The 25,149-nt window shown below is 48.8% G+C and overlaps 1 protein-coding gene across 1 annotated transcript in view; it reads left to right on the top strand.

Moving 5' to 3' along the window:
- The window catches only part of CDYL2 (chromodomain Y like 2), a 153,518-nt gene extending 128,926 nt beyond the window's left edge, over window positions 1-24,592 (top strand). Inside the window, exons 4-7 of the mRNA XM_088027504.1 lie at window positions 4,505-4,677; window positions 10,928-11,138; window positions 15,658-15,801; window positions 18,461-24,592. Of these exons, the coding sequence (XP_087883630.1) occupies window positions 4,505-4,677; window positions 10,928-11,138; window positions 15,658-15,801; window positions 18,461-18,619 (687 nt within the window). The 3' untranslated portion in view covers window positions 18,620-24,592. The remainder of the gene's footprint in view (window positions 1-4,504; window positions 4,678-10,927; window positions 11,139-15,657; window positions 15,802-18,460) is intronic.
- The last annotated feature ends 557 nt before the right edge of the window (window positions 24,593-25,149 follow it).

Here is a 25,149-nt window from a genome sequence, read left to right as displayed (position 1 = left end):
GATTAGAGATAATGTCTGCAGAGAGGCTCACAGAATGCCTGGCACATAGGAAGTGTTCAGTAAGTGTTCCCATCATTATTAAGATGAAGCAGAGGTGATTTAACAGCCTCCAGCAGGCCCAGCCTTACTTACTCATGGAGCAACTGGGACGAGGCCACCCTGCATGTCATAATTGAATTTCTTTTTCTAGTTGTATATGGGACATTGGTTGGATTGGCCTCATGGGCAGAAATTCATACATTACTGAGTGTGTTAACTAGATTCTGAGGCCAGTGGGTATGTGGTAATATTGCTCCTGTCTGGAATATAGCACAGAACCAGGAAAATAATGAAAATGCCCCTTTAGGAAAGAACCAGCAAAATAGATTGCCCAAAGTGTTGGTGATTAAAAGCCCATCCACTTCCCCATTGAAGACGCCAAGCCCTCTCTCAACTCCCGGTTTTCTGCAGTGCTCCCAGCCTCAGCGAACTGTACCACCCCTGTCCGAGGGAGCACACCAGACATGTGGGAGTCACACCTCATACCATCTTGATCTACCCACCACATCCACATACCCCTGAGGCCTATTAACTTTCATCTTTGAATAGCCCACTAATAGGCTTTCTTCTCTCTATTTCCATCAGGACCATTATATTCTGTCCGGATTGTTGTAATAACCTGCTAACAAGCACGCTCTTTCATCTTTCCTACCCTATAATCCATTCCCCTCAATGTGGGCACAGTGGTCTGCCAGGAATGCAAATCTGATCAAGTCACCCCTTCTACACACACACACACGCACCTGCACACACGCACATGTGTGTGCACATACTTCAAACACCTCAGTGATTCCTAGTTGCTCTGATTAAGAATCACAGCTGTTCATGTGGCCTGCGAGGCTGGTATGTTCTGACCTGCCCACCTGTGCTAGCTTCCTTGCCTCGTACCACACATCCCCCTTCTCTTCTCCTGCACTCCAGTCAGCCTGGCTTTCTTTCATGCTCACACCTGCCCCCAGGGCCTTTGCATATACCTGTACTTCTGACTGAAACATCCTTGCCTAGTGGCCTTGCACTTCATTCAGGTTTCAGCTCAACCACTACTTCCATGGGATCCGTCCCCAGCCCCCAGATCCCTGCCCAGGTGACATGCCCCTCTCAGGAGCTTTCCCAGCACTAGGCGCCCCTCCCTTCTGGAACTTGTTACTGTTGTTAATGTACATGCATTTGTGTGATAATTTGTTAAATATCAGGTTCCACCCCCATTACACTGTAAGCTTCTTGAAGAGGTAAATATTATGCCACTCATTCAAATCAATAAACATTTATTAAATTTTTTTATGTGTGAGGTTCTGGACTAGGTGTTACAAGGGTTATACAGGTAAGTAGAAGTCTCATCTGTTTTAGCTTTTAAGGAATTGTATTAGTTATGTATCCCTGCATAACAAATTGCCCTAAACTTAGCGTCTTAAAACAATGAACATTATCTCAGTTTCTCTGGGTCAGGAATCCTGGCATGGCTTAGTTGGATGCTTCTGGCTCGGGGTCTCTCAAAGCCTGGAGTCAAGGCATGTTGCCTGGGGCTGTGGTCTCTGCTGAAGGCATGGAAAAGGATCCAATTCCAAGCTCACCCAAGTGGCTGCTGGCAGGTCCGTGCTGGCCAGAGCCATCAGTCTCCCCTTTATGGCTACTCCATATGGGCTCCTCATGACATGGTCTGCTTCCCCAGACTGAGAGCTCCAAGGAGGAGGGAGAGCAAAAGAGGACAGCCAAGACAAGCTGTGTCTTCTTGTATCCCAGTCTCCTCTTGAACGGGACGTCCTGTCATTCTTGTACCTTGTGGTTAGGCATGAGCCGTTAGATCCGGTCTACACCCACGGGGAGGGCATTCCACAAGGGTATGACTCCCATGGAGGGGATCATCGTCAAGCAGGAGGTAGGGTGAGGCAAGGACGCTCACATTCTACAGGGGGGCTTGTCACAAGGGTCACAGAGGGACACGTGGCGTGTTGGGAGAAGGAAGAGTTTGCGTTTAGTCAGGGATATTTGGGAAAGCGTTCAGGAAGGTGGTCACAGGTGAGATGGGCCCTGGGTGGCTGATTTCAGCAAGTAAAGATGAAGTAGAAAGAGGGACTGTGGTCTACTCCCCCTTTCAACCTACTTCTAGTGAATTTGGTTATCCGGTTCCAACCCATGGCAGATCAGAAGGTAGAAGTAGCAGGGGCGTGTGCTTTCTCTGGCAGATACTGACATCTGGAGTAAGTTACAGCTAGCAAGGGTCTAACAAGGGCAATAAATCTCAAGAACATATTTAGGGCTTCAAAATGCATAGCAGTCTTGGACCATTTGTTACAGAGGCATTCCCCAGGAGCCTCTGAGGGCACTGGTCGGTTATAGCCTAGCAAGTGACCATGTGGGTGCAGCAGAGGAATTTAAGGAAGCAAGGGAGTAATCATTTTAGAATGTTTTACTTTGAACAAACCAGGTACGTTATACAATTTGGGGTCCTTCAAGGAGGTGGAACCTCAGCCATCAGTCCAAATTGGGTTATCGACACGAGAAAGGCAAAAGAAAGCTATGCTAACTAGATATAACATTCTTTAAATTAAAAACATACATATAGTTTGTACTTTTATCACATGAATGAAACACAAATTTACTTTCCATTTAACTCATAAAGGAGGTGGCTGTTTTGTTTGATTTTGTCTTTACTAATTGACAAGTAAATGTGGCCTCAGAGAGAGAGGCTGCTCTCTGAGTCGTGTGCGGAATGGCAGCTCACGTCTTTACAGCGGGGTTTTCTTTTATTTGCCTCTCAGAGAAATAGAGTTCGTGGATTGTTCAGAGTGTGTCTATTTCTGGAGGCAGATGGATTAAAGGACCCACAAGATAGTGGCCTCTTCGCTTTTTTGATGTTCAAAATGAATCTGTGGCTCATACCCTGTTAGAATGGAAAGTGCCTCTCCCATCCTCACAGAACACAGGCTGAGAGATTCTCCATTCGCACTGACATCCAGCCCTATTTTTTTTCACCCATTTTTTTTTAACTCATCCTACAATATGGAGTGGTAGAAAGAGAAGGGATTTGGGGGTGAGATTCGTATCATGGTTCTGCCTCTTGCTGCTGACCTCGGGCAGCTTCACACCACTACTCTGAGTCTCCCTTGCTTTACCTGCAAGATGGGGATACCATTCCCTCCTAGATGGGATTTTCATTCAGAGTAAAATACGTGGAAATTACCTGTTGCAATCCCTGGCACCTCCAAGTGCTTAATAAATGGGTTCTTTAAAAAAGTATAATTTTAAAAACACAGCTCCCATAGTAGTTTCCCATTGTACCCTATGATTATGCCTATTGAAAAACTAATAACGATCCCTTAAAAGCCTATTCACTTATTGTCTCCCCAGTTGGACTCTCAGCTCCACCCAGGCAAGTGCATGCCTTGTTTTCTCTTACCATGCCTTTTTTGCACTTACTCACTTATTTTTCCATCCTCCTGTCACTTCAGTTGGACTGATTGAGCTTTCTTTATTTTAACCCCCTCCCCATTCATTGTAATCCATGTACTTTTAAGAAGTTATCCTTAAGTTCTGTACACATCGTGAAGCCTAAACATCACCCTCACCTCTCCACCATGCCCAGACCTAGGACCCCGGCATGTGGTCATCATTCCTTCTCTCATCTGATGTGCTATTACCACCTGGACCCCAGTTCTACCTTTGTGCAAACCCTTAGCCTCAGTTGGTCAATATCTGTCTGATGATTTTATAGTCATTCTTATATTGATTTATCAGCACATTCACCGCGTTTATTTGTTGGCTGTTATTCCTTGCATGTCTGTTTTTCTGAATATAGTTTTCTTCTTTCTGAAGTGCATCCTTTTTAAATTCTCTCAGCGAGGGTCTAAGAGTGGTAAACATTCTTTTGCTGAAAATGCCTCATTTTTACCCTTGCCCTTGCTTTTGGATGATAGTTTAGCTGGATACAGAATCGGTGTCTGATGGTTGTCTTCCGTGGCACCTTGAAAATTTTATGAGTTCTGATGCCAAAGCCCACTTCCCACGTGCTACCTACGAACCAATCAAAAGTCTTAGTTGAATTAAGGATGAGCAAGAGTATAATTAAACCTAGCCTTCTAGAAAAGGCTAACATACCTCACCTGGGCTGTGCATAGGAATTTTTTTTTCCCACACCTTGAAAAGGGCTAATGCTGGGAGAAGATTTGCAGGGATTTACCAGGGATTACACAGCTCCAAGCCAGACTTCCGAGTCTGAGGCCAGTGACCCCACTGCCACCTTCTTAGCACTTTGCCTGCTTTGGGGATGCTGCAGAGGAGCTCTGGTTTTGGTGTTTCTTTGCTTAGTCTGGATGTGGCTTGAATTCGGGAGAGTCTTCCTGCACAGGAAGAGAAGATGTACTCACCTCTGCCCTCAAGGGTGAGGCCTCTGGCAGGCTTGAGGTCTGAAAGCCACTGGCGTATAGGCAGACACTTAACATCCCTGCCAATCCATCTCTGCCCGCAGATTATGAAGGAGGTCCGGCGAGCGCTGTGCAACGCGGCCACAGATGACAGCAAACTGCTACTTCTCAGTGCAGTGGGCAGCGTATTCTGCAGCGGCCTAGATTACTCCTACCTAATTGGCCGGTTGTCCAGTGACCGGAGAAAGGAGAGTACCCGGATTGCAGAAGCCATCAGGTGAGCTCTGCTCATGTTTGGACACTCTGGGACCTGCCTTGTTCTTGTCACATGTAGCACATAAAAATGCAGCCTGCTCCCCTTAAATTTGAATTTCAAACAACATTTTTTTAATCATAAGTCTATCCCATGCAATATTTGGGATATACTTACACTAAAAAAATTATTTGTTGTTTATCTGAAATTGGGATTTTAATTGGGCATCCTGTATTTTTCTGCCAAAATTAGGGGTGCCTTTGTTCTCTAGCTTATTTTTTTTAATCTGAAATTGGGATTTTAATTGGGCATCCTGTATTTTTCTGCCAAAATTAGGGGTGCCTTTGTTCTCTAGCTTATTTTTTTCATCTGAAATTGGATTTTAATTGGGCATCCTGTATTTTTCTGCCAAAATTAGGGGTGCCTTTGTTCTCTAGGTTATTTTTTTTTTTATCAAAAAGAGATTTTATTTCTTTATATTAAGCCCAGCATCTGATAATGCCCAGGTGTTATCCATGCTACTCCCACCCTCTGCCCAATGGTGAAATCGTCAATTTTCTGGGTGTTCCTGTGTCCCGAAGCTGACATGGCCCAGCACTGGGGAGAGGATGGAAGGGGTACCCCGGGCAGCTGTGCATTTGCAGACCCGGTGGGGTGAGGAGTGCTTCCCCCTCTCTTGTTGCCTTTGGGACAAAAGTTGGGATCCTGGGGCTGACATCCCAACAATCCCGACAACTGGTATCTTTTTCAGGACCCTGAAGGGTAGTTATTTCCCCATTACTCCTAGATTTATCAAAAGCAAGTAAGTATTATTTCCAACAAGGGCTGTCACTCAGCCTCCACCCTGGGAAGGGCTCAGGCTTGCTGCTGCACCTTGCCCCAAGCTCTGACAAGAGTCACATTGTGGTAATGCCACTTGGTCTCTGGGAAAGGAACACTTCTCCCTGTGGGGTCATGGAGCCTCAGGCCTCATGGGAGGGGTTTGCTGGGCCTCCAATCTCACTGTGCCTGGCAGCGTCACGTGATGCTGATTGTCATGTGGCTGTGGGAGCCTTCCATGGGATGCGGTCTCCAAGAGATGACGTAGGGATGCTGTCACAGGTGGGGTTCCAAGCCCCCTCTTCAGGGTGAAGCATCCAGTGAAGTATGCTCCAAAACACATGCATGCTTCCCATTGCAGAATTCTTGCCCAAAGAGACACAAAAAGGCTGAATGCTGTTACTGGAAAGGGCATCGTGGTTGCACACTGCTCCCAAGCTTCCTGGCTACAGACAGCCCTGGCTGTATCCTCAGCGGTTTGCTCTCTCCTCGGACTCAGCCGTCCCTTTTAATAGCTGCCTCGTCACATGGCGAGGGGGGCAACAGGGTCCCCCCCGTAAGCTTCCTTCATTTGTGGGACCATCAGAGATGGGGTGCTCATCTCTGGGGCCTGAGGAAAGCCTTGGCCATCGCCGTCATGTGGTTTACGAACTTCAGCGGAGGCATTAGCTGGATTTCCAGGAGTCCCAGATTTGAGGAGATGCTGAATGCATTAGCTTATGTCTTGAGAAACACGGTCAGTGGGATTTAAGACATTTGCTATCACATCAGGAAGGTGAGTTTTTCTTAGGCAGAGTAGAGGGGGTTGTAGCTGAGGGAATTCTTCCCAGTGCTCAAAGGGAGTGGAAGTTCCTAATTTGTGAGCCTGCAGCAACACCAGGAGAGGGAATGGGGGATGCCCCCAGACCAGCGGTTCACAGCCCGAACAGCACAGAGAATCCACAGGGAGCTTTTCTAAAACCCAGCTGCTTGACAACCCCAGAAGACACCGAATCAGGGAGTGTGGGGTGTGACCAGCTCATCTTTGGTTTTGAAAGGACCAAGGGTGGATGAGCAGCTTCACAAGGATGGATGGGGTTGTGTACAGTATGGCCCTCAAAGCGAAGAGTGCCCACGGGGTCAGAAAACGCACCTTGCCCATCATCACCAAGTCCTAGGGGAGGCTCCCGCTCCACCAAATTTGGAGTGCTTCCCCCGGCAGCCATGCTCCAGAGTTTGGGACGCAAGGTGGCAGAGAAGCATTTCCCAGAGAATGTTCTGCAGATTTCCAGAGAAGTGTCATGAGTGAAGGGCACTGTCCATAAATTACTTTGGGCTATGCTGCAAGTTCTGTCCCTGCTTCTGTGGATTTTCCAGGCATAGGAACATATTTGCAGTCTGAGAATTCTCTTGTGAAAGAACTTTGTTCAAAGTCTATGAACTTTGTTCAAAGTCTATGGCTGAAACATACTTTGGCCACAGAACCTTATAACCTACAGAGAGTCCTTGCAGTTCTCTGGGGACATGCATGCTCTTGGCTGGGCTGACCTTCAGGATCCGGGCACGCTGCACGGCGGCAGCACCCCCAGCACTGCTCCTGCCCCAACCTCATCGTATCCTAGAGAAAACATGCGCAGACGTGACCCAGTATGCCGTGTTCACTCTGCAGATGTTTGTTGAATGAACTAGCAGATGTGAGAAGAGCTCAGATGATTCATTCAGCACAGGCTTCTGTCCAGGACCCAAACAGAGCTGTCAGCCCCATCCTGAAAGAGAGGCTGCCCTCACCTGAACTCCTCACAGGTGATGGCATGGTCTGCCGATGAAGATTAATCAGATAACCCGTGTGAAAAACTTGGATTGACCCAGCACATAGTTAGTCCTCAGGACAGGGGTAAGGAATTATTTTCATTGCTAGTACTGTTATGTCCGGCCACAAGCTCTAGCTAAGCCTGCTCTGACCATGGAGTGGGCTTCAAGAGCCCCTGTCTGATGGCTCCAGGATGACTATCACCATGTGTATCTGGTGCTCAGAGGTCTCGTACTGGCTGACTTGGCTCTGAACTTTGGCAGTGGGAGAGCTACACCCCGGCGCTCTGGTTAAAGGGAATAGATAGCCAGGTCACACAGGAAAGGCCAGTGGCCCCAGGTGGCATTTGTATGCAGGTCATTGCTTCAGAGTGTCCCCTGGGCCTGGAGGGCGGATCACCAGCCACTGAGAATGGAGAGAGCAGCCGCCCCCCCCAGCCCCACCCAGCAGGTGCACTGACTATAATACTATAAGCAGCCGTGGCCCAGGTCTCCTGTGGGCCAGGCACTGTCTCCTTCAATTCCCATACAGCCCTACAGGGACAAACCGTTGGCTTTCCCATTTGACAGGGAGGAAAATGGGATTCCAGAGAGTGAGTAACTTGTCCAAGATCTCAGTACTAGTTAGGGACGACAGAGTGGAGACTTGACCCCAAAGTTCTTGCTCCTTCTGCCACATTGGAGCAGCCCAACACTCAGGCAGGCAGAGAGCACAGGGCTAGGCTGAGTGGAGGAAGCTGTGGGGGCTGGAGTCAGCATGACTGATGGACTTTGATGCTGAAGAAGATGGCAAGCCATCTCCCCCGCACCATCCCGCTGCCCGAGTCAGGATCAGATAGCTGAGCGGCAGCATCTGTAATGCAATATCCTGTTTGCTGTTGGGCTTCTGTGTCCACTGGGCCCTTGTGATAGAGATCTTCTGCTTGAGAGGAAGAGGATGGGGAGAGTGGTCTGTGCATTGCATTTTCGTGTCCAGGACATGAGCCCACAGGACAGCATGGACTGAAACAGGATGGCGTGGGGGTGCAGGGGCATAGCTGGGCACACTCGGTCCCCTTAGCCCTCCTCGGGATGTGTGATCCCTCTGCACAGGGCTCAGGTTGGAGACCGAAGAGGGAAGGCTCTGGGCTCTGGAATGGTATGCTCCCATAAGGTCATGAGGGTGGAGGTGAATTCCTCAAGTGCTGCTGTGCGGAGGTTGGAGCAGAGTGGGAGTGTCAGAGAGGCCCTCATGAGGTCCACAGTGGGGAGGCGTCTTGATAGGAAGGACCCTCTTTACTGAAAGTATTCCACAATGGCTGGATAATGGCATATCCTTACGATGCTAGGGAGGGAATCCGGCACTGAGTGGAAGATTTGGCTTAATGGCTCCTGAATTCCTTTCCAACTTGGAGATTCAAGGTCCTGGAATTGTATGAAGGGGTTTAGATGTGGAATGTTGGTCCCAAATCAGACCCTGTGGTTCCAAGGATCCTGCTAAGAAGCCCCACATATGGTGCAGGCTCCAAATTGCATTTGGTTAAAAAGCACATGTTAAAGCCAGTGACTGAGGCCATGAAGTTAGGAAGTCAGACCAGGAAATGGGCCACTGGAAAACCAGGAATCAGAGGGCTGTGGTGCCAGAGTGCAGCAGTGTCCTTTTCGGGGGTCAGCAGTGGCTGAGAGAGCTCTGCCTTCTACTCACAAACCACTGCACGGGAGTCAGGAGACGGGCTGTGTCGAGCCTGGGCAAGCGTGCATACTTACATGACAACATTCAGGTCGTGAGACACCCCCCACCCCAGGCTTCTCACAGTGAAATCCGATCCCAGTGTATCACCGTGATGCCCACATGTTTTGGTAAGGATTGCAGGGAAATGGTAGCAGCCGTGAAGGCATAAATCAGCTGGACGTTTGTATTAGTGAAGTACTAGCTGCTGTAATGAATGAACCCTGAATATGTGTAATGGCTCAGTTATGATAGAAATTTACTTCTTATATTTGGGAACCTAAAACGGATGCTATTGATCAGCCCGTGGCTGTCCTCCAAGTGTGACTCAAGAACCCTGACTCCTTCCAACTTGTGGCTCAGCACACACGCCCTCCAAGACGGCCATGCTTGTCAGGTGAAAGCGTTTGCAGGCTGCACGGTAGGAGGCTTCCGTGCTCGGGCCTGGAAGTGGGTTTAGGTTTCCACTCACATTCCATCAGCCAGCGTTCAGTTACTTGGCCACAGCCAACTGTGAAGGAGACGGGGAAATGTGCTCCAACAGCAGACTCAGGAAGAGGAGTGAAGGGAAAGTGGGTGTGGCAAGCGGCGAGTGCATTCCTGCCGCACATCTGCAGTTTTCACTCTCGTCCTGGAAGACTCCTTTATCTATCCGGCAGTTACTGAGGGTGAACTGCAGTAGGTATGGACACCAAGCCATGCATGAGGCAGACCTGCAGGTTTCCACAAGGAGCTGAAGAGGGAGGAAAATCCAAAAACAAGTAAGCAAGCAAATAATTAGGATAATTGCACATTGTGATACTGGTGTTTTCTGAGAACTCTCAGAAGGCCCGTGCAGCTCATGCATTGTGAGCAGGCTTGAGGGAGACAAGAGATGAGCCTGGGGGAGTAAGCAGAAGCAGACCAAGGTCACGGTCGGGAGTATGGATTTTATTCTTGTGAGTTCTTCGTAGTTTCCAGTCTTCCATCTGAGAATAATGAAGGATGCAGGCTTTACTAGACATCTTGGATCTTTCCTCCATGTCCAGATGAGTATTAACATTTTATGGATCTTAGATAGCAGCTATGGGAGAGGCGAAAAGCATTCTAGGGCAAAGAAAGTAGAGTTGACTCTGCTTAATAGGTACAGGTGCACTCTGAACTTTGGTTGATGAGGAAGGGGAGGGGGGATAAGATGTCTACTAATTGCAGAGCCATGACCCCAGATGCCTCACGCCTCCAGGGGAGCTCAGTGTCCTTCCCCAGTTTTGGTCAAAACCACCACAATATATGGATCCTTGTCAGCATTCTAGAACCACCCTTGACTAGTCTGGTGTCCCTTTGGGTGATTCAGAACCAAACAGTCGTACGATTAAAAAAGGTTAAATATCACCTGTGCCCACCATCTGAAGCTTGAATTCCCTCTACAGCATCGCCCAAAGTGGTCATCCAGCCAAAATTGGAATACCTCCAGTAATGAGATGTTCATACCTCCAAATGCCAGCCATTCCACCTTCAGCCAGTGCTGTTAGAACATTCTTTCTCTCCTTGCATTCAAATATGCCTCCTTGTAATGCCCCCCTTTTGGTTCTCTTTCTGGTTCTAGACATTGATGTTCAGGTTGTCTTCCTTAGGATATTTAAAATTTGTCAATATCCAGGGAGTACTAACTGGGTGCAGTGCTGGGACAATGGGCATGACTCTGGACCCTCTGGGAAAAGTGGGACATGCGGTCACTCCACACATCTCTTTTGGAAAGTATGCCACTGACCACCGAGTGTGCCAGGTCTGTGGCTGCAGCTCAGTGGGCTCGGTGTTCAGGAGAATGAGATGCTTGCCTGGCATCCGGTTCCCTCTGACCATCTGAGGGTGCTTCATAGCACCAGGAAAACTTATTTCAGCCTTGGCAGGTTAAAGGGTGTCGAATAGGTCTCGGCAGGCCTACCCACCTGTTAAAGAGGGTCTTCTCTTTTCTCCCAGGGACTTTGTGAAGGCCTTTATCCAGTTTAAGAAGCCTATCGTGGTTGCGATCAATGGGCCTGCCCTGGGCCTGGGTGCCTCCATCTTGCCCCTCTGCGACATTGTGTGGGCCAGCGAGAAGGCCTGGTTTCAGACCCCCTATGCCACCATCCGCCTCACACCTGCTGGCTGCTCCTCATATACCTTCCCCCAGATCCTGGGCGTCGCACTGGTAAGCCCCCTCGTTCCTCGGGCAGGATCTCTCTCTGGGATAAGTGGCTTTGGGTCCCAACAAGACCCCTTCTCTGTCCTGGATTTAGGATATGGCCCTTCAGATGAGTAAGGAGCCCAGGGGTGCACCCGCTCTGTGGAATCTGCTGAGTATCTCTGCTTCCTCTGCCTTCCGCAGGGGAGCTGGGTTGAGGTCAGGCTGATCTGGGAGCCTTGAACCACTGGTGCCAGATGCCAGTGGCAGGTGTGGCCAAGGGTCGAGAGGTCGATGGGGACGTTCATTTATCAAAGGTGTACTTTGTTCACCTAAGTTAACTTAATTCAGTTAGTTCACTTAAGCACTTAACTAGTTAAAGCACATAATAGTTTAAGCTAACTAAACTAAGTTCAGTTTGCTTACCTTAGCACTTTGCCTACATTATCTCATTTATTCTTCACAACAACCTGATAAGACCATGTATTAGAAGGGACTGTGTGCTGTAACAATCCCACAATTCTAGGGTCCAAACAGCAAAAATTTCTCATTCTTGCCACAGTCCAGTGTAGATGTAGCTGTCAACACTGACTGGGGGCCCAGGCATCTTCTGTCTGGTAGACCTACCTTCACTTTCATCTGGTGGACATGAAGAGAGAGCCTGGAGGTTTTCCTGGGCCAGGCCTGCAAGGGGCTTCTTCACTTCCACTCACATTTCATGGGCCAGGATTCGGTGGTATGGCCACACCTACCTGCAAGGGAGGCTGGGAAATGTAGTCTTGCCACATGTCCCAGAAGCAGGAAGGGATTTGATAATCACAGGCAGTCCCACCTGGAGAACCTGCGTTATGGTCTCCATCACACAGTGGGCAAGCTTAACTGGAGAAGGTAAGGAACTCACCGTGTCACGTGTCACCGTCAGAGTGGTGTTGAACGAGTGGTGGAGTCCACCGTGGGCTGCAGTCAATCCTGCACCAGCAGCCAGAGGCAAGTGTGGTCAGGGCCACTTAGAAAGCACACACCGTGGCCGGCGCTTGAGAGCTGCTAACTCAGTGCATCCTCCTACAACCCGGTAAGGGAGGACAGTCGTTATCCCCGCTTGACAGATTGGAGACTGGGGCTCAGAGAGGGTGAGTTGTCCAGGGTTACACAGTGGGAGTGGCAGTTGTGGGATCGGAACACAGATTATGGGGTTTCAAAGTCTGTGCTCTTAACCAGCAGATCATAAAGTAGGACCCACATCCAAGGAATGGATTTGAAATTGGGGGTCTCTGAAACACAGTACTCTCTGAAATCAATTTGCATCTCCTTGTAACAGTTTGTCCCTCTAGAATGGGAGTAAGCAGATCTGGTGTGTCCTCCAGACTAGCTCTAGAAAGTCCCAGCACCCGCATGTGTGGGTATAGTCATTCTAATATTGAAGAAGAAACCTGCCACATTCCATTGCAAGGGACACCTGTGACCTCCTGTTTGTTGAACCCAGTGGGCCCGTGGTCAGCTCTAACACTGTTTGCTCGCTCTGCTGTAACAGATGCTCCTGGAAACACTTTCCTCCATCCTCGCCATTCCTGACTTCTCCTTGGTCCTCCAATAATTTATCTGTTTGTCTCTTACAAAGCCTTTGATGGGTCTTCTGGTTTGAGTTTGAGGTCTTTGGCAAAGCTCAGAGTGTTTTAATGACCCCAGCCCTTCTTGTTCCATTTCCTGTTTGGTCTCTGGCCTTGACGTTCACATACCCCAACTCCAAAAGGTAACTCCCAGGTGACTGCAAAGGCCTGTGGGCTCAGCATACTCACCACCTGCTTCCCTGACCCAGCGGACTGAGTTTAGTGTCTCTTCCACCCTTAGGATTCCTGAGATTCTCCCTCTCCGCACCCCAGGCTGAGGTGTGTGGGTGAAACCCTCAGGTGTCAGCTTCACCCGGGGCTTTGTGGGTCCTCACTGAAGTGTTACTGGTACTGGGATTCTGCACGGGGATGCCCGATCATTTTGATGCTCCCTGCTGTCTCTTTGAGATTTCCATTCTGAAAAATATGTCCCCTGTGTTGCTTTACACACTCAAACCACATGGGCATTCTGATGACCAAGGACTGAGCAGGTTGTCCCAGCGAGATTCTCTAAGCTTGCACTAATCACCTCCTACTTGCCGGCCACTTTACTGGGCTCTTCCCACGGGATGGTCTCGTTCACTTTTCTGAGCACCTGCAAAGGTAGGTCCTACTGCTCTCCATTTTACAGATAAACTGAGGCATGGAGAGTTGAGGTGAAATTCTGGCAGGTGTTGCTCCTTCTTTGAGCCCACAAACCTCAGTAAGCTTCCAGTAGGCACCAGGCATTGCCTTACCTGCTTAGAAGTACAAAGATGAGTAACAGGGGGGCTCCATCCCTGACAGTCCGGTCTGTGGGTACGGATGCATGGCTGGTGTGGTGTTGCCCTGCTCTTTCATTATCTCATTGGATCCTCCCAAGTGGTAACTGGTACCCACTTTAGAGATGAATAAATAGGCTCAGAGAGGCAAAGAGATTTGCATAGGGTCCCAGAGCAAAGCAGAAGGCAGAGCAAGGGTGTCTGATCCTGCAGCCTGTGCCTTCTTCCGCCCTGGTCCTGAAACCTTGGCCTTCCTACCTGGGGAGGCGGGGAAATTACACCAGCGGCCGTACTGCTGGACTGTGATAAGGTTCAGGGGTGCTTAGAGAAAGCTCCCGGCGGGGGCACCTCCCAAGTGAGTCTGGGAGGATGGGAAACCCCACTCTACCCCTTGAGTGTAGGCTTGTCCCTCTTTGATGGTAGCATGAAACAGGAAGAAAATACGAGATCGGTGGAGACCACCAGCAGCCCCACACCCACCAGCACCACCTTGTCTACGCAGCTGGGCCAGCGGGTGGGATCGGGGAGGCCATTCGGATACAGGGACTTGGGGTTGGGGCTGCTTGAGGCCACTCACAGTCTCACCAATGGCAGAAAAATGAGGCGGGTGGGGAGCCTGGGAAGCAAACACTTCCCTTTTTGATCTCGGCCACCGTGCTCTACCCAAAGTCAGGGCCACTCCCGCTCCTCCCTGTCCTTTGTGGTTGCGAAAATGTGAACATTGTGCGTCTTATCTCTTTCTGTCTCTCTTTTATTTCAATCATTTCTGAAACTCCAAGAATGTTGCTGACTGAGACATGTTCTTGCCGACCGTGTCCTGTTTGGCTGCTTCTGTAGTGTTCCTTCCTTTCATTTCTCCTTCCCGAGACAGAGGTGTTTCTAAATAAGTATAATGACAGATTTGTCTTCAAACCTCTAACCAAATGCCTGCTGTTGGCTCATTACTAGCCTGATAAATTTCTCTGCTCTGGCATGAAAGGTTGTCCTTTGGGTCATCATGACCCATCAGTTACAACGAGAACAAAGGGGAAAACACACGCAGAGACCCAGCAGCCGAGAGAGCCTGGCGATTCCACATTGATCCAAGAGCGGCTCTGCGTATAGGGGCAGGCAGATGGATGGCAGGTCAGGGAAGGGGTTGTCTGCTGCGTGAAGGATGTGGGGGTTTATCCTGAAGGAGATAGGGACCCCATCACATGGTGGTGACCATTATACCCTAATTATCAGCCAGAGAGTCACTTGGTAAGTTTTAGTGGTGACTGCCTTGCGCTGTCTGTGCCTAGGACTTTATCCATCAGCCTCCTCCCAGAACACGTATAACAGCTGTGAACTACAAAGCAAAAGGAAATTCTTTGGGGAGTAGGGTGTGGAGGAAACCACAGAAGGCAGGGAGGGCGGTGGTCAGGTGGGGAAGGGTGCTTTTTGCCCTTTCCAACTGGGCAGAGGTATGCACAGCCCTGGGTCACCAGGAGAGATGTGTGCCCCTGCGTTGGTATGATGGTATTATTTAGGACCTTTCTGGCTGCCGGTGATGTAGACACTTTTAACTGGCTTAAAACAGGAAGAAAAGAATGCAGTGATTGCCATAACTTGCATATGCAGAAGTGGAGCCTTCTTTGGGGTTGCTGGGATCCAGGAATCCCAGCTCAGTTAGGACTCTTGTTCTCTAGCCCTCCTTTCTTTGTGGTCTCACCTCTCCAAAGAGTGGGGACACAGCAGTGGGTGGCCATGGGCTCCTTGACTTTCATGCAATCCCATCGTCTCTAGCTGGGAAGCCTCGCGGAGAGCTTTATTACACAGGGCACATATCTGTTCCTCTGTGGACCAGTCGTCATGGCTGGGGTGTCAGCACTGAAATGTACCCAGCCTGAGATGCTTGCTCACTCCTGTGGGCCTGCTGCCAGATGTGGGGAGGGGTGTTGGGCAGACGAAACCACAGTCGGTATGTGGCTTCCTTTGGGAATTGGAGGAAAGCTGTGGACCCTCTGCTCAGAAAGATGCACACAGACACAGATGTTTGCAGGTAGTTCCCAAAGCTTATCTGACCCCCCCCCCGCCCCCAGTTTATAGCCATGTCTTAGAGAACCAGGACAGTGGTACAAGTCAAGCCCAGGCCTCGCTAATAGACGCGGGAGGCACTCTGGGCCCTCAGCCTTCCCCTGCCTTTGCTTTTTTCAGGCCAACGAGATGCTGTTCTGTGGGCGGAAGCTCACTGCCCAGGAGGCGTGCAGCAGGGGACTTGTGTCCCAGGTCTTCTGGCCAACCACCTTCAGCCAGGAGGTCATGCTGCGGGTCAAGGAGATGGCCTCCTGCAGCGCAGTGGTGAGTTCCTGTGTCTCTGTGTGCTTGTCTGTGCAACAGACCCATTTTATAGATGAGGGTCATGAGGCTGAGAGGGACTAACTGACTTGCCAAAGGTCATGCAGGGTGTGTGTGTAAAGCCGTCAGTGCCTCTTCTCGGGGTCGAGAGCTTACATCCGGAGACAGACAGTCGGTGTTCTTAGAGATTCTCCGCCATGTCCAGCCTGAAAACCTAACAGAAGAGATTTATACCCTGGGGTAGAGTGCATTGCCTTAAAAGAAAGTCCTAGACACACACGGAAGCACAAAACATCTGTAGTTTTAAAAGAATATGAGAAACAAAGTCACATAAGGACAAAGGGTGTGAAACCATCCTGGAGATGAGAGAAGCCAGCACATGCCGTCCCCGTATTTCATTTCTTCTACCCACCGAGTGCGTGGCATGTTTAACCGTCGCCATTTGACTCTGAGGACACATCGAGAAACAGATAAATAAATAACACCTCTGCAGAGGCGCCGGATTTTAATTAAGTGTCGATTTTATCTCATAAAAGTCACTTGGAGCGCAGTATGGAAATATCTTGTTGAAAGGTGGAGTAAAGCCTGCTCCTGGAGCCACGGGGCCAGTCTAGGAAATGAGAAAGGTGATTTGGGAGAATAAGGTTGGGGTCAGGGGGCTTCTGTCTGTGCTTCGGAGTCAGGGAGGTGCTGGGGTGGATTTATGGCATCAGACCCGTGAGTGTCCCTTCCTTCTCTCCGTCTGCACCCCGCCCCCAAGGTTCCGGCCGCCATGCCTCTCCCCCTCCCCCCTGCCCCAGCCGCCGTGCCTCTCCCAATTTACCTCATCAGCCTTGACTGGGCACCTACTGTGTGTAAGCTCTGCTCCCAGGAAACCTGACAGTGCCAGTGATGGTGAGGGAGAGGTCCGCCTCATTGGTGAACACGCATTATGAGCTATGCCCTCTGCTAATCTCTTTATGCGGATTGTCTTTTAATCTTCCTGATAACTGCTGTGACCCACTCGTCCCACTTTGCTTGGAACTCTCCTGGTTTTAGCACTGGAAATCCCATGTCTCAGGAATCCCCGTGTCCTGGGCACACAGGGACGGTTGATGAGCCTAGGATCAGCTGTAGGGAGAAGCATGCAGACATTCTAAGCAGAGGAAGCAGTGTGAGGGCACACACGTGCGAAAAGCCCCGTGGAGTTCACGCAGTGGTGGAAGCAGGTTCACGGGGTGAGTGAGGGACAATAAAGTTGAAAAGGAAGGTGGGAGAAAGGCCTCAAAGTTCCATCGAGGAGTCTGGTCTTTGGGCAGTAGAGGTACGGAGGCGAGTGAGCTGCTGAAGAAATACTGCAGGGAAATCTCTCCTGTCCCCGGTTGTGAATTCAGGAGCTTTGGGGGTGAGTTGCTCGAGAACAGACTCTGCTCTGGGACCTGGGAGCCAGGGTTCTTCCGGGGAGCTCTTGTGAGGCGGGAGGCGGCCTTGGTCCACCGTCCCCTTCTCACTCCCCTTAGCCTCCAGCCCGGCGCCGAGGAGGAAGATCCCAGCTTCCTTCCAGCCTGTTTGAGCAAGGGAGCCCTTGTCCTGCTTTTTCTCTTTGAAAGCACTTTGGGAAAGTGTGAAGCGAAGCCTTGACGTCAGCAGAGGAGGGCGGAGGCCAGTGGAAGGACGAAGGATGCTCGGGTGCCTCAGTCCCCCGCGGTGTCTGCGCTTGGCCCGCCCTGGTCAGCGGGCGTCTGCAGGCCCCGTGCGCTGCACAGCTCGGGCACCTTTACTCCGCTGAGCTCAGGTCCTTCGTCATAATGTGGAGGTAAAATCACTACCTCTTTCTGCAGCTAGCATGAGGACGAAATGAAAGAAAGCAGGGAGAGTACTTCTCATATATACTTCTAATAGCATTGCTCTTATTACTGTGATCAGCACATTTGCTGTCACTCATGACTGTGATGATTTTCGCTGTCACCACCATTATCGCTGCCGTAGTCCTGATGTCACTGCTGTCGTTGCGTTGCTGCATCAGCACGGCCACGGCCGTCCCCACGGTGGCATTACTAACTCCTCCCGCTGTTGCTGCTCCAATACCGTAGGGTTATTACTGTTGTCCTCGCTGTTACTAGGCATCACTGCAGTTACCGCACTTGGTATTACTCATTACTACAACGGTTGCTAGTTCTCTTGCCGCTGCTCTTCCTACTAAGCCTCAACAAGAGACACTCCTGCTGGGGTGAGTCCTCCGCATCCTCAGATAGCCCTCAGCTAGTTCTCTTACTCAGTGATGCCAACCATCCTTACGGTAGGCGCTGTTGTCACGCGGGTGCACATAATCAGAGCGAAACATGGCAGGTGAGAGCGGTGTTTCCCAAACTTTTTCATGACACCCATAGAAAATGATACTGAGCTTATGTCACCCTAGGGTCAAGGACAAAGCTCTCGCGGTCAGGGGGTCACACAGGCCCCACTGCGCCATCCCAGGGACCGAGGGCTCAACACCTTGGCGTGCCCGGAGCCCATTCCTGGCATTGCCGGGGACACGGGGCCTGGGAAGTTCTGGACGACAGCAGGCAGTCTCCTCTGGCTTTGGACATCGGAAGGTTAACTGGTGCCTCCTAGGCCAAGTACGTTCTTCTGGAGCAGAGTCCCTGGGGCCGGCTAACGAGGCTTATGCGTTTCCCTTCAGGTGTTGGAAGAGTCGAAATGCCTCGTTCGGAGCTTCCTGAAGTCCGTGCTTGAAGATGTGAATGAGAAAGAATGCCTCATGCTCAAGCAGCTCTGGAGCTCCTCCAAGGGCCTGGATTCCCTGTTCAGCTACCTGCAGGACAAAATTTACGAAGTCTGAAGAGCCCCAGCCCACCTGCCCCAGCGCTCGAGGGCACCTGACTTCCAGCTTTGCCCTGTGCTTCAGAAATCCGAGCACGGTGTGCGCCGGCTAAGGTGTTTGTCAAGGTGTCTCTCTTGTGTCCATTTCCTCCTGTCCTTTGGTTGCTCCGCATTGGTTTGATTTTGTATAACAGATGGGAAACGCAGCATACTCGGCTTCCCCCCGGGTGCCCCCGCCCCCACCCCCGTCCCTCCACTGGCCAGAGAGCTATCGAGGGCTATATCTTCCCAGGCCTCTGCCAGATACTCTCCCAGGTCCTCTCCGCACTCGCTGAAATGCACCATCCCAGTCCGGGAAGGGGAAGGCCAGTTTTCCCCCATCCTTCTGACTCAGGCTGTGTCTACACAGTGCCTCTGCTTTGGAGATGTGGCTGTATGGCTCTCTCCGGTTAAGTGCAGATCCGGTGACAGGGGACAATCAATCTTAGGGAATTTCCAGACCACTGAGCAAAATGGTTGTGTGGAGCCAGCCTCAGTCTTCTCTCTGATGCAAATCTGTGTGACTTTTAGGGCTTGGTCTTAAAACCCAATTGAGTGATTTGCAAACCCAGATATTGTACGTTTAGGAATGTTTTGTTAAATATATATTTTTAAAACAATAAGTGGAAATTCTGATAATTTATGTGTATTATATGTAAAGCTAGTTTTACAAAAACATGAACTACTAGGAGATTTTTTTTCTTTAATCAAACTTATTTAATTTATTTATTTTTGTTTATATATTATGATATCTGTCATTGACACAGATATTATTTTCATACTGCCCTGGACCAAATCCCGTACAAGGTTCATGCTGTTTGGTGCGTTCTAGCAATGAACCACGCAGAAATAAAATTCGGAGAGATGTAAATGGAAGGATCCCCGTGGATAAAAGGCTCTGCACCAGATCCTCTTCATGTAAAACAGTTCTCAGCTGTAATAATTGAGTACCTGCTCTTAGGAGAGATTACAGGAGAGTTTTCTCTTCACTCTGCTGCCTTGAAGGAGATAAAGGGGCCTCCAGCCTGAATGGTACTGAGACATACCCACTCCCTGACTCGTGATGTCAGGAAGAGCTAATAGTCCCTGCCTAGAGATTGCATATTGTCTAGAGTGAGCCCTTTGTTTTTGGGGCAAATGACTGAACTTGGATTTCAGAGTCAATTTCTTCCATGTGGACAGCATTGTCTGGTTTTGGCCTTCCGGGGAGGTGGGCAAAGAGCTCCCACTCCGTTGAGCGGTCAGTTGGTCTGAATCATTTCGTGTCTGGAAGCGCAGACGATCTTGTTGCTAGTTGTTTACTTACATCAGGGCGAAATAACCAGGGATGAGGCCTCCTGGGCCAGGGTCCCTGGGCTGCCTGCCAACATCTGCATTTAGACCATCACCCCAACGTCCATGGATCAGCTGAGGAGAAGGGGCGGGACTTGGTTTGGGTTTGGGTTGATGAAGAGAAAGGTGGACCTGGGGTTTGGAGCAGTGAAGCGGCAGGAGCGTGTTCTGCCTGAGGCGTCACCCTTCTGTGGGCCAGTTAGATTCTCGGAGTGCTGGGGTTGTTCCATGTCCGTCACAGCCCCTGAGTATGTTCTCAGAGGCCGCCTTGCCTCCCTGCTCTTCTCTTTCCCTCTGTGGTCGCCAGCCTGTCTTGGCCCTTGTTGGAGACAAGTGAGCGGAGCAGGGAGCGCTGGGCATGGTGGGGGGAGGGGAGGCTGGCTGGGAACAGGGAGGCTGTTGCCACAGTTTTCTGTCTGCCTTGTGTTTTAAAAGCGGGTTGAGTGTCTACACTAAGCCTCGAGACATGGTCCTGTTGACAGTGAATATGAAGTTCATCTGGATGCCATCCCCAAGGTGGCCTTGTGTCTCTCTATGGAAAGCCCCTCTTCTTACTATCCTTCCCTGTTGGAAGGATCTCTGAGGATAGGGTAAGAATGTGAAACCGTTACTTGGGTAGAATTTCTGCTGTTAATTTGTAGGTTCTGGGTATAACGGGAGGTGTTTTGAAAGACGGTCTGTGTTTTGGTTGTTTCTACACAGTCAGTTCAAGGAGGATGTTCCACAAATTGGGCCAAAGTAGGTTAAATCTGCTTGCTGCAGGGTAGACTGCATCACTGAATTCTCCACTTTCTGGATAGTTGTTTTGATGATATGGAGATGAAATCCAGGTAACTTTTAGCAAACTGACCTGGGATGGAAAATGCCAGATCTGTGCATGTGTCTGGGTTTACCCTAAGAGCTTTCTCAAGACAGGGGGCTCAGGTTTTCACTTTTTTATCTTTGGTCACAGCGCCTTCTCTCCACCCATAGGATTGCTTCCCCCTCTCTTCACCCTGCTTTGCCTCCACCCCCACATTCTGTCCCTTCCCAGAGTCTGGGCAGGTCTTTGAGGAGCTTCCTGGTCTTGGCAGCCCAAGCCCAGAATTCACCTTGGGGTTGGAAGAACCGCCATGGGTGGCAAGTGAGGGTACTTCTTCAGATGAGGAACCTTGTAGGTAACCTACTTACTTTGCCGTCCCGCCAGCCCCACATTAGACTTCCCCTCCCCGCTCTGCTCCAGCCCCAGGTGATTAGCACCCAGCGTCCTGTAATGGGACCACTGGAGTTAGCAGCCCCATTCCAAGAGGACTCTGTGCAAACTTGGCCAAGGTGGTCAGAGCTGCTCACCATTTGGAAACCACACGAACGCTGATGTACCCATGTGTCCCTTCCTGCTTTTAAATAATGTCTGTGGGCAAAAACCATCAAGAATTACCCTCTAAGAATGGAATCGGCTAGCTCTGAGAAGGTAGTAGAGAATTGATTTAAAATGTTATACTTGTTCGGTATAGATTAAACTAGGAAATGTTCTCTCTGAAGCATGATAATATGTTTCTTCCATATGAAGTTTAGTATAAGGATGGAAAAATAATGATCAAAATGGACTCTGATCAATGCAATTGTAGCTCCAAGTATCCACATTTAAAAAAAAGCCTTGACTGAATGCTGAATTGCATTTCCCATTAATTGTTGGTTTAAAAGATTTTGTAAACTTTTTTTAATTTGAAATTGAGTCACATTCGTGCAATTTTCCAATCTAGTTTCTGTGGAAATTTTTTTAAGAGAAACAAATAGAAACATCTTCAAATCTTCCTAAGTGAATATTTAAAATGCAGAATTGCTTCTCTTCTGTGTTTCTGTATTCAGACACTTAGATCTGTTGTACATATTAGTTTAGACACTCTCACTAATATACACAGTATTTAAGACTCTAAATGAGATTTCATAAGTATTTTATTTTATTCTCTGTAAATGGTTTTGTATAATCTTTAAAAATCTACACTTTGCCTTTGTAGATATTTAAGGGAAACCATTTGGGGGTTGTCTTGCATGTATATTTTTGTTGTAGATAAGTGTTGCTCAGTTATTTCTGCAAATTTTGGTTGAAATGCTTACAGACTTTAATACAGTATATATTTTCAGAATATAAACTTTTATATTTCTGTGGTAAGTTAGGATATGCGTTTTAGGCAATCTTTTCCATTAACATCACTTGTTCTTTCAAAAAATAGCATACTGGTTTGGTGCCAATGGTTTTATTTTTTTCATTAGAATCTACTGCTCTTTTATTGTTGGAGAGCAGGTTAATTTTCTTTTTCTCAGAGTAATTGAGTTTGAAGTATAATTTGAAAATGTACTGAATTTGTGGATAAGCCTTACCATTAGGATCAGTAAATTTTGCAGCCTTTGCAACCACATATGTAGTTTAGGACCTCCCCGTAAGGTCTCACTGTGTGGCAGTTGATGGTGTCTGTGAACAGAGCCTTAAGCTTGTTGCAAAAAAAAAAAAAAAAAAAAAAAAAAAAAAAAAAAAAAGGTAATACGGGTTGTTGTTTCTTCCAAGCAACATAAGCCATGTTGATGGACTCAACGCAGTCCGTAAGTCATGGCTAATGTGAAGAGTTTGGTTGAGCTGATGGCAGCAGGAGCCAGAAAGGCAGCTTGGTGATTGCCTTTGGCCATATGAATGGACCAAGGATAGGTTTTCTGGAGCCCCCTTCGCACTATTCACATGGTTTAGACATGGTCACAGGGAGGGCTGCTGGTCCATCATTTGTTCTGAACAAATGGCATTTCCTACTCCTGACCTTGGCGGTTGACCCCAGGTCCCTCGTGGATGATCTGGCACCATCCAGCCTGGCTGAGGTCAGCACTCCTTGAGAGGTGTTAACAAAGTTTACATGTGAGTCTTACTGTGTAGACAATCTGAAGTCAATTTCAGTTACGTAATCAGCATTCCCATGTGTCCTGAGTGTCTTATCAATGAACTATGTGTGTGAAGCCATACTTAAACCTGAGTTTAGCAGGGCAAAGGCAAACTAGATTAAGAGCATCACATCAGCTGAGGCCAGTCACCCAGGGCTGTTTTAGTGGAGTCTAAGTCATGGAGTTCATTGGTGGTGCATCCACTGTGTCTGGGGTCTAATAAAACCATCTAGAGTTTGGACTTAAATTTTTTCTAAAGATTACGATTCCTTTCGGTTGGCCACACTTCCCTAGCCACCAACTGATTCTCCTTACTAAGGCTTTAAAGATGACTGGAGACCAGGGCTCTCGTATGGCTAAACGTCAGGTTATTGAGTGCATCTCCAATAAGCGTTCATAAAGTCTGTCATCAAGATGGAGATTTGCTTTCCGTGTTTGCAGTGTGTGTGCAGTCCAGAGAACAGAATGTTGGATCTGAAGCCTCAGCTGGTGTCTATCCGGGTTGACCGTGCCTCATTGGCCCAGCACCTGACCTGATGCTGGAGCTCGCTCATTCAGGGGACTCCGGGAAGTTTGGAGGGTGTAGAGTGTTCCATCTGGTATTAAATTTGTCCCTGTGCCATTAGTCCCAGCTGGAAGTCATTTGCTGATGTCCACATTGACAGGATTGTGAAAATATTGCCTTTCATAAAACCAAGGACCAAAGAATTCCATTAATCCAACAAAGCACGTGTTTCATAGACTGTGTGGGCACATCCAGACAGAGGTGTGCACGCTTTATGGCACAGAGAAGCTGCTCACTTCCACCAACCTGGCTGGCCATGCAGAGGGATTTGTTATCACCTTGAGAAGGCTCTGAAAGATGAGTTTCTCAGATTGAAACTCGCTATCTCAGGTGGTGTTTCTGCTGTGCAGTCCCAGCCCTTATCCATATCATGAAAGGTGGAGGTCTGGCATTCTTCTAGATGATCTCACCAGTGTAGACTGTTCCATCTGAGTAGGAACTTCCATCGTGAGTTTTTAAAAATGTGTCTACACTGAGCAGCACCCTGCAGTTGCTAAATTTCCACCTCCTTTTGTTCTTCATTGACCCATTCCAATTCCTGTTTGGCATGAGAAGAATTTCCCTCGATTCTCACACCAAGGGATGCTCCATTTTTAATTCATGATGAAGTCACCAATCCATTAACTGGTTGAGAAATGATTGATGCTGAAGAAGTGGCATTCTAGTGGTAAGGCTTATTACCAAACTTCTGATAATGAAGCAGGCTACCAAAAACTTATCCAGCCCACCCTAGGAGTGTGTGGATTTGATCGTGGGTGTCACACACACACACACACACCAAAATCCAAGGAGACCTTTGCAAATTAGGCTACTTGTTTTATTTTGCCAGGTTATCATGGGAGAGTCTTTAACTAGTTCTGAATATTTGTAAGTATGAGTACTTCATAGAATTATAAAAGCAGCTACAGCTGGCCCTTTCTCACTGCGTTGTAAATATTTCCCGAGACTGGGTGCAGGACTGAGGGATAATAATCTTCTGACTTATCAAATGCTGACTGTCTAGAGCAACTTGTACACTCTCTTTGTGAATGGTCCTGTAACGTGTATGAACACATTTCTGGGTGCCTTAGAAGTTGTATTTTTCATGTGTGCTAATATGCAGTATTTATACATTGTGAGAAGCTGCTTTGAATAAAAAGGTTGAAACTTCGTCTGCATTTGCTTGTGTACATGAGACTCACAAACCTGTGGTTTCTGAATAGAGAAGCTTCTGGACCCCCAGGGGGTTGAAACACCTGATGCCTCTAGGTGGTGTCTGGGTTCCTGACTTGAGGCTTCAGTGATTCAGGCCGGTAGCCACTGGGCAACAACAGCATGACCCCAGAGGACCGTAGAATGGGGGGACCCAGGGATTATTTTTCAGGGGGGTTGATATAAGCATTTGTTCCTCCCCTGGTACAGGTGGAAGTTTACTTGCACAGGGCTCACTCCTCACCAAAGATAAACCCCCATAGAGCTTGACCTTGCATGACCCCAGCTGCCATACGTGGCTAACCACAATATTTGTCACTGTGGAATTGTGTAAAATCCTTTCACACACACAATCTTGTTGCTTCGATCATCACAACACGGCTCTTAAGAGAGGGACCCTTAGGGGGTGACCCCTGGCCTCCAAGGCCTGGCTCCGGCAACATCGCAGGGAAGGAGCTTTTTCGGAGTTCATGGCAACAGAATCCTGGGAAAGGGATTTGCACGAGGTCAACGTC

This window comes from Eumetopias jubatus, unplaced genomic scaffold (genome assembly GCF_037043125.1).
Source record: "Eumetopias jubatus isolate StellerSeaLion01/CBP00866 unplaced genomic scaffold, mEumJub1_p1.0 scaffold_10, whole genome shotgun sequence".
Lineage (NCBI taxonomy): Eukaryota > Metazoa > Chordata > Mammalia > Carnivora > Otariidae > Eumetopias > Eumetopias jubatus.
The sequence above is the reverse complement of the archived record's forward strand: the minus strand, read 5'-3'. Positions and strand labels throughout refer to the sequence as shown.